At 46.9% G+C, this 10,110-nt stretch overlaps 1 protein-coding gene across 1 annotated transcript in view; it reads right to left on the reverse strand.

Annotated features, from left to right (window-relative positions):
- Positions 1-5,709, reverse strand: part of LOC107110054 (uncharacterized protein K02A2.6-like) — a 12,122-nt gene extending 6,413 nt beyond the window's left edge. Inside the window, exon 1 of the mRNA XM_015410807.1 lies at positions 2,813-5,709. Within this exon, the coding sequence (XP_015266293.1) occupies positions 2,813-5,479 (2,667 nt within the window). The 5' untranslated portion in view covers positions 5,480-5,709. The remainder of the gene's footprint in view (positions 1-2,812) is intronic.
- Between the last annotated feature and the right edge of the window lie 4,401 nt (positions 5,710-10,110).

Here is a 10,110-nt window from a genome sequence, read left to right on the forward strand (position 1 = left end):
TGAAAACACTTTTAGAAATAGAGGAAGATGAAAATCAGAAATGGGTCAAATTTGAAAATGAGGCAAACAAAGGAATAGGGAAATATGGGATATTTACAAATAAAGGGGAAAGAGAAGATAAATTAGAGATGGGGCCTAGGAGAAATACATTGAGAATTTGGAAGAAATGGCGACAAAAATGGTTAAAAGGCATATCTAGATGGGCACCATTAGAGACTTTAGAAAAAGATAGTACAGATCATAGATGGTGGGAACTGCTTAGAGAAAAAGGATTGAGAAGAATAAAAGATATGTGTAACGGAGGAACTGTGAAGTCACTCCAAGCACTAGAGGGGGAGATAGGAGTAAAATATTGGTTGAAAATAGCGGGTCTACACAAGAAAGTCAAGAAGTTAATGGAGGATGGGAATGTAAGTACAGAGGAACCAATAGAAGAGATATACAAGAGAATGAAACAAAATAAGGGAGGATTGGTAGGGGCAATATATAAGAAAATGATTTCAGATAAGGAACAAATAATTATACAATTACAAAGAAAATGGGAGACGGAAACACAAATAACAGAGCAAAAAGCTATAAAACTCATGAACGGAATTAAAAAGATTAAATTATATAAGTTTAAAGAACTGGAATTAAAATTTTTTACCAAATGGTATAGAACCCCAGCAATGTTGGCAAATATGTTTCCAGGACTAAGCCCTAACTGTTGGCACTGTAAAAACGTAAAAGGGTGGTATTCACATATGTGGTGGGAGTGCCCAGAAGTTAAAACTTTTTGGAAAAATATAGTAGGGAAAATGAATAGATTATTTGCAATAAATATAAACATAGATTTCGAATTAATGATGACAAGTACAATAGGAGTGGAGACAATACAGAGAAGGCACCAAGAGTTACTAAAAGCAATGGTCCTAGCAGGTAAAGCGGTTATAGCAGCAGGATGGAAAGATGCAAGCAAATGGACAGAGAGAAACTGGCTTAACTATGTGTTTGAAATTATTCAGGCAGAGATAATCTCCGAAATCAACCAAGACAAGCCATGGGAAGAAAAAACAGCAACAATCCAAGAGAAATGGGCCATATACTGGAGATGGATGGAAGAAGAACAAAGGAACGACGTTCAGTGGAAGCTTCAAACACTATGCCCCTGGCTGAGAGAAAAGGACTAAAAACAATGGACTGGAGGGAGGGGGGGGAGGAGGGGGGAAAATGTTAGAAAATGATGGAATACGAAAATGTATAATCAGAATGAAAATAATAAGAATAATAAAAATATTTAAACAACAAAAAAAAAGGTAATCCCCTGCAATGCCCCCAGGCTAGGCGTTCCTTTTGACCCTCATGCCAAGATCCCTTAAGAGGACCTCCATACTCAGGAAAATGGGCACACAGGCCAGCTTTCCTGAGAATCCATCCGGACTCATGTTGATACTGCCACAAGACCTGGGCCTCCATTCACCCAGCTCCAGCCAATGCTCCTACAGCTGTAGCCAAGCACATAGGTCATTCCTAATACCATGCAGTCAGATATCCATCCCCCAGTGAGGCAAATGAACCCCATCAGGCTGAAACAGGGCTTTCAGTTGAAGCAAAATGTCCGGATGGCAAATCCTGCAGCCCCTCATGGCCTCCATGGTCTTGCCCAGCCTCTTGTTCATCTTCCTCCATGCCATTTCAACCCAATCAGGATAGCAAGTCCCACACCAGGAGCAGCGCTGCAGCCAATCACCAGAAAAATGTCATAGTAGTTCCTCTCTCAACAATATACACATGTCTACCTAGGTCTGGTGCACCACATCAGTGCCAGAGCAGGCCCCCAAATAATTCTCACCAAGTTGTATCACCAGTGCACTGGGATGCTTGCAGTCTTGCAAATAGGACCACACTGTAGATAGAAGAATCCCATTGATACCTCACTTTCCAAGCCAGGTGACTCCCACCTTGTTAGATCGCACTAACAAAGGACTCTTAGAGTGATTCAGCAAGTGATTCAGCTTTATTGGAAGTAACGAACAAGCACTCAACTCAGTAAGAAACCAGAACAGAAAACAGTGGGAGCTTATGCTCCTTTTAAACATAACCGGGCTAATGTAGCCACGCCTATTTACAATTAACAACCAATGAGATTGCTTAGTTAAGGACCAATGGGAGTCTTTCCCTCCTAGGGAATGGTATCGTTCTGATTGGTCGCTGTTACGAAGCCACCAATAGGAAGTTCGCTCAGAGGAGCCCTGGTCTGGCTCGAAGCTTAACATAGGAGTCCTATGAGGTGATTCATGTAATCGTTTCAATACATTACAATTCCTCCCCCCTAAGTTAAGTCATCATCCATTTGTTTTATTATTTACATACATTCAAGTCATGCTGTTGTACATCAACTGTTCCAAAATACTTTATTACAATCGTAGTCTTTTAGATAAGTCGGCATCTGCCGCGTACGCTGAGACCTGCGAAGCGGTGCAGGCTCTATGGGCACACAAGGTTGTGAGTCACTGTGGGGTTCACTACAGCCTGGTTCAGGCACAAACTCTACTGGGGTTTCAGCCCCGCACACAGGGGTCTGCCCTGACTCGGGGACAGTACCGGGCCTTTCGGTACTCACCGACTGCTCTGGGGGTCTCCACTCAACATTGGGGAATTCAGCCGTCGGAGAGTCAGCGCTGTCCTTAGCCCAACGTCTCCTTAGCTGATCTATGTGGCGCCGCCATACTCGACCGTCAGCCAACTGTACCACATACATGCGAGTACCCACAGAGTCGGATATTACCCCAGGAAGCCATAAGTGACCATTAGCATAATTCCGTGCAAGAACCTTGTCCCCTTTTTCAAACATTCGTACCTTCGGTTGTGAGTCGGTACGCTCGGAATGATCGTCAGTGAGATCCGGATGCAACCTGTTTAACCGAGTTGTGAGCCTCCGCCCCATTAGCAACTCGGCCGGACTGCGGCCTGTAGCACTGCAGGGGGTGGTGTGCTGCCGCAAAAGAAAGGAGCCCAGCCTCTGGCTCCAGTCCCCTTCGTCCATTTTCCCTAAAGCCTCTTTTGCCGTTCTTACCATCCGTTCGGCCTGGCCATTAGACGCCGGATGGAAAGGGGCCGAAGTCATTTGGCGGATGCCATTACTCGTGAGGAAGTATCTGAACTCCTCAGAAACAAATTGAGGCCCGTTGTCACTGACGATGACGTCAGGCAACCCGTGTGTGGCAAAAAGGCGGCGAAGCGCATGAATTACGGCTAGTGAAGTGGTCGACTTCATGTGTACAACTTCTAACCATTTAGACATTGCATCTACGACAATCAAGAACATTTGCCCTTGGAGAGGGCCAGCAAAATCTATATGCAACCTGGCCCAGGGTTTCCCAGATGATTCCCAGGCTTGGGGTGTAGCGTGTGGGGGATCAGGTCTAACCTGCTGACACTTGGAGCAGACTCGCACCCACTCCTCGATTTCCTTGTCCAGTCCTGGCCACCAGACATACCCTCTGGCCAATGCTTTGGTGTGCACCATCCCAGGGTGACCCTCGTGCAGGGATTCCAATACTCTCTTCCTGAGCTGGGCAGGGACCACCACCCTATTGCCCCATAGTAGACACCCCTTGGAAATCGAGAGTTCGTTTTGGCGGCTTTTGTAAGGTGCGAATTCAGGCTCAATGCTCCCAACCGGCCACCCCCTCCACACCCAGTTAAGTACTCGGGAGAGAATGCAGTCCTTGGCCGTCAGTGCCGCAATGTCCTTGGACGACACTGGTGCCTGGGGGAGCTCATCCAGAGCCAGGACCTCACACGCAGGGGCAGGGTCGGATCCCACACAGGGCAATGGGCATCGGCTAAGGGCGTCCGCATGTCCGATTGCCTTCCCAGGCCGGTGTTCGAGGTCATAATCGTACGCCTGCAAAAAGAGCGCCCATCTAAGCATACGTGGGGACATTATGTTTGGCAACTGCTTATCGGGCGCAAAAATCCCCAGTAGCGGCTTGTGGTCAGTGACCAGCAAAAATCGTCTGCCAAAAATAAAATCATGGAACTTTTTGACAGCCGCTACCAACGCCAGACCTTCCTTGTCTATCTGGGCATAGTTCCTCTCTGCCGCAGATAAAGACCGAGAATAAAAAGCGATAGGCGCTTCGCTCCCATCAGGCATCAAATGGCTCAAAACTGCGCCTACTCCAAAAGGTGAAGCGTCAGCAGCTAACACCAGGAGCTTCTGATCATCGTAGTGCGTCAGCACGTCATTAGATGTCAACAGCTCCTTAACTCCCACAAAAGCCCGTTCCTCAGCCTGTCCCCATTTCCATTTAGCCTCCTTATGCAAGAGCATGTGCAAAGGGGCAGCCACCGATGCCTTATGCGGTAAAAACGCATGATAAAAATTGAGGAGTCCTAAAAATGCCTGGAGCTCCTTCTTACTCACCGGCCTGGGGGCGTTCCGGATTGCAGCTACCTTGTCGTCCGTGGGGTGCACCCCGTCTGCATCGATCCGGAATCCCAGGAACTCCACACTGTTAACTCCCAGTGTGCACTTAGACCGTTTAACCCTGAGCCCTGCGTCCTGGAAACGCTTTAAGACTTCCTTAACACGGGCTATTAGTTCCTCTTCAGACTTCCCGGCTATTAATACGTCGTCGAAGTAGGGCACCGTGCCTGGTACCCCCCTCAAGAGTTTCTCCATCAAGCCTTGAAAAATTCCGGGCGCCACATTTACCCCGAACTGCAGGCGATTTACCTTAAACGCGCCTCTATGGGTGACAATCGTCTGGGCTTCAGCAGCCTCAGGAGTGACAGGCAACTGTTGGTATGCCTGTGCCAAGTCCAATTTGGCAAAAATTTTCCCTCCCCCCAAGGAAGCCAGAATGTGGCTTATAACCGGGACTGGGTAGGAGTGTTGCTGTAACGCCTTGTTAAGGGTGCATTTGTAATCCGCGCATAAGCGTATGGACCCATCAGGCTTGACAGGCGTTACAATCGGGGTTTCCCACTTACTGTGAGGAACAGGCTCCAAAACTCCCTGTTCCACGAGTTTGTCAATTTCCTTCTCCACCCTAGGCCTGAGGGGAATTGGGACCTTCCGATATTTCAACCTGATTGGCTTTACGGATGGATCAAGTTCGAACGCAACCGGGGGCCCTTTGTACCGCCCCAGACCCTCTGCAAATACATCAGGGAACAGGTCATACATCATATCCCATTTATTCTCAAGCGTTTTGTTAACTCCTGAAATACCAATGCCTAATGGCTCAAACCAATCCAACCCTAGTAAGTTGACCCGGTCTCCCTCGGCAATAAGAAAAGATAGCTTAACACATTTCCCCTTATACTCAACATCCGCAGTGTCCCGTCCGGCCAGGGGAATTCGGTTGCCCTGGAAGTCGGACACTCGGGTCTCCGCAGGCTGGAGCCGCCGTCGGCTTCTGGTTGGGAACAACGCTTGCCAGGATGCTGCAGAGATCACTGTCACCGAAGATCCGGAGTCCACCTCCATGGTGCACGGTCTGCCGTCGAGGAGTGGGGTCACGGTGATCTTGCCCTGGCAACTGGTGCGATTGATGACCGATGCGCTTGATAGGGATGCTGTCACCGAGTAGCTTGCTTCTGGTGCTGATGATTGCTGCTTTCCCCGGGCGTTGGGTGGTGTGGTCTTCTGTGCCGTCCTGCTGTTGGATGTAGGGTCCTTCTGCGCCGACCTGCAGACTCTGGCGAGGTGTCCACGCCGCCCACACGCTCTGCAGTTTACATCTCGAGCCCAACAGGAGTCGCGCTGGTGTTTCCCGCCGCAGCCGGAGCACGGCTTGACGCTGGTAGTCTTCGCTGGGGTCCGCTTGCCTCGGACCGCGTTGACGTCATCGTCCGCTTCTTCGCCCTCGCTGTCTCGCTGAGAGTGGACGCTGGGCTCTGCCATCCTCTGGCGGACCTCCCTTGTGGACTTATCTGCTGCTTCTGCGGCCACGGCCTCGTCGTAGGCCACTGCCCAGGTCAGGGTGGTGCGGGCGAACAGCCTCTGTTGCAGCCTCTCGTCTTTAAGGCCACAGACGAGACGGTCTCTGAGGGCTTCCTCTACGTTGTGGAAGTTACACGGCCGTGCGGCTTTGCGAAGGGCCGCCACGAAATCCGCGATGGTCTCGCCTCCGGCCTGGTTCCGCTTGTAAAATGCGTGCCGGCAAGCAATCTCCGACGGCTGTGGAGAATAGTGAGCCTTAAGCTTCTCAGTGATGTCAGCGTAGGTGACAGTCTTTATATCAGTTGGGGCCACCAACGACCTGGCTATGTCGAAGGTCCCCTTCCCGCAGGAACTCAGGAGGCACGCCCGTTTCTTGGCCTCGTCTGTAATGTCGTGCGTTTCCAGATGGAACTCGAACCTGGATAGGTAGGAGTCCCAGTCTTCTGAGGAAGGTTCGAAGCACTCGAACTTCTGGCTTCCAGCCATCGTGGGAGACTTGGGCACCGGAGCTGGTGGCGCCTCCGCCGGATCGGCTGCTGTGCTCTGCTCGCTTTCTTCCGAGTCCGAAGTGTGGATGTCCGCAGGGCTGCCTACCTGCTCTAACATCCCACCTTCGTCGCCAATTGTTAGATCGCACTAACAAAGGACTCTTAGAGTGATTCAGCAAGTGATTCAGCTTTATTGGAAGTAACGAACAAGCACTCAACTCAGTAAGAAACCAGAACAGAAAACAGTGGGAGCTTATGCTCCTTTTAAACATAACCGGGCTAATGTAGCCACGCCTATTTACAATTAACAACCAATGAGATTGCTTAGTTAAGGACCAATGGGAGTCTTTCCCTCCTAGGGAATGGTATCGTTCTGATTGGTCGCTGTTACGAAGCGACCAATAGGAAGTTCGCTCAGAGGAGCCCTGGTCTGGCTCGAAGCTTAACATAGGAGTCCTATGAGGTGATTCATGTAATCGTTTCAATACATTACACACCTTATTCTGCAGGCCGAGGTCTCTGCCCCTACCCAACAGGACCACATAGATACTCCCTCAAAGCACAATGCTGTGTCCACAGGTCCATACCAATGCCAAAATGAGGGCAAGCTGAGGCAGGGCAGTGCCCTAAGTAGCAACCTGGATACCATCACTCCACCAGCTCTCCCCAAGTTCCCTGATAGGCCCAGCAGTGGGTGGGGGTGGACCCCAGCTTCCAGTGTTCATTTCCAACTTGCCCCCTCCACCCCAGCAAGAGCTACTGTTAGCCAAATTGCCTTATTTTACTAATAAGCCTATCGAGGAGGGCGGGGTATAAATGCGAAAAATAAAAAATAAATAAATAAATAATAAATTTGCAGAATTATGGATGGCAATAGGCATAAAATATAGGATCTTAACCCGTGTATACCAGAGTCAGGATTCCTAGAGGCCATGAATAGACAAGATTAGGTTGCTAAAATAATGTATTTCTTTACTAAATATTCTCAAGCATACAGATAACAATAAGCAAGCAGTCATACATACAATACAGAGCTAAGAATACAGGGTTGAAAAGATAGTGATGTTTGCTTGAGCAGGAGTATCATTGGTGGGTAATACTTTACCTGTCCGGGCACCAGCTTCTTCACTGCCATGATGCTATGAGATCGACTTTAGATCCAGATTATAAAGTGGGAAAATTCTTACAGTGCTTATCTGCTGTTAGGAGCAGAGGTTCTTAATTATTTATTGATTTGATTTATATACCGCCTTCCCTGCAAGCAGGCTCAGGGCGGTTTACATCCATTTTAGTATAGTACTGTTAAAGTAACCATTTAATAACAAATTAAAACAGCATAAAATAATAAATCATAAAATACCATGTAAAACAGTTTGTGCTGCTTCCTTGGAGTAAGTGTGTCTTGTGGACCCAGTGACCTCGAGCTTCTTCAGGAGCAGCAGAAGAGGACTGAGCAAAGAGGCAAAAATGTTGCCCTAGCCAATTATCTGTTTTCTCAATCCAGTCCTGAATTTCTAGCATCCAGAACTGTACACTATTCTTCAATTTCCATATAGTCCAGATGAAAAAAAGATATACATGACAAACTTTATTGAAGAACAACAGAGACCAGGAAACTCCCAATATAGTATGAAAGTATATTTCCATGTAAGAAGTAATTTATGCTAGTGGTTCCCTAATATTTCCCAGTATTCTCAAAGGAAATTAGGATTGCATAGAGAATGGATGGGCAGATTTCAAACTTGAAAGATCTACCTTATTTTTTGTTTTTTGCTGGAGCTTAGGGGTTCATCAGCTGGACAAAGTCACAGAAAAGCTCCTCCCAGGACTTGAAGCCAATTACAAAATGGCTGCCCCAGAGAGCAGAGTCTGTCACAATTATCTGCTCAACCACATGAGCTGCACACTGGGGGATCTGCCTGTACAAGCTGAGTTACTACATATCAGCAGTTCCAACACTCTAAAAATGCTATACAAAGACCTGGTCACAGGCAGTCAATTTTATAAAGCCATTTTACAGGTAATGGATGCTCAGGCGGAGAGATTATCCCTTCTTATTTTTAAACAACAGCAATTTGTGTCAGCATGTTTATTTGGATTTTATTAGAGAGGAGAGGTGCCAACTATACTGGTTACCATAGCAATGAACCAGCTCTCAAAGGGTGGGAAACTTTCTCAAAATTGGCAAAGGGTTGGACAAACACTAGACTTGTCCTGAGAGTTATATTTAAAGAATGGGGCAATTAGAATTCCCAGTGACTTCAGGGTCAGGAGCTTTAGAAGATCTTTCATGACCCAGGCTGGGATCTTCCAGTAGATTGTGATCTTCTAGCCCACCCAGTATACAATGTGTTGTCCCATTTTTTATTTCCACAGGTCTTGTGTGATAGATTAGACTTGAGCAGGGCTTTAAAAAAAAAAAGAGGTGCCAGAACTCTCAAGAGAGAAATGAAGTTTTCAATCTGTATCCTGAAAACTCATGAACTTTCAAACATTGTTAGAAGAATTTTGTTGTAGAAGTTCTGGAACTCCATTTTGGTGTGTTCTCCCAGTAAAAAAGCCCTGGATTTCAGATACAGTTAATTGCTCAAGTGAATCTCATAGCTGACCAGAATTTAGAACCAACTTTTTGTACTCCAAGACCAATACTGAACCCACTAGCAGAATTCAGCACTAAAGAATCTCAGTAGAAATTTTCTTGTTTGGGAGATAGCCTTCTTTATCACAATGGCACAACCAGAAGTTCACACTGCATAGTGGACATTAATTTGACCCAAGATTTAAATCAGACTTTGGACTTAAAATGTCTGACATTTCTCTGCTAACTTGGCTCCTATATAATCCTGTCTCATATATTATTTTGGAGTGAGTGGGAAAAAAGCATGCAAAGAAGATGCACTGCTGAGCAAAACTTCAACAAGAAAAACATAGCAGTAGTATTGTCTGAAAGCCTGAACAGCAGAGAAGGACCAGAAAGGGAAGGAGTAATCGGTAAGCAAGGACATTAGGAACAGAAGATGGGAGGTGTATATATGATGAGGATAGAGCTACATATTGGTGTCGAGCTACATATTGGAGCACAGAGGCAAAATTCAATTTTATCACATGTGCTAAAAAAGAGAAAGATAAGAAGACCTCCTTTGAACCCTATTCCTAGTATGGATGCAGACACACCTATAGGGGAAGAGATTGTGCGGATCATGTCCTGAATATTTACCATAATCTGCATGACTTCTGTCTATCACAGATTTGAGTTTCAGTTATGAGAATCTGAGTGTTTAGTGCAGAATTCCAGAGACCCTGCCAATGCATTTAGAAGGGAGGAGGAGGAGGAGGAGGAGATTGGATTTATACCCCATCCTTCACTACCCAAAGGAGTCTCAGAGCAGCTTACAATCTTCTTTCCCTTCCCCTCCCCACAACAGACACCCTGTGAGGTAGGTGGGGCTGAAAGAACTTTCTCAAGAACTGCTCTTTCCAGAACAGCTCTGAGAGAACTGTGACTGACCCAAGGTCATCCAGCAGGTGCAAGTGGAGGAGTGTGGAATCAAACCCAGTTCTCCCAGATTAGAGTCTGCACTCCTAACTACTACACCAAACTGGAGCTGGCAACCAGAAATCATAACCTGGGGCTGGCAACCAGAGGAATTATATATCCTGATCATGTTTTATAAAATACTAACTGTA

Source organism: Gekko japonicus, unplaced genomic scaffold, assembly GCF_001447785.1.
Source record: "Gekko japonicus isolate JY-2015 unplaced genomic scaffold, Gekko_japonicus_V1.1 scaffold164, whole genome shotgun sequence".
Taxonomy (NCBI): Eukaryota; Metazoa; Chordata; class Lepidosauria; order Squamata; family Gekkonidae; genus Gekko; species Gekko japonicus.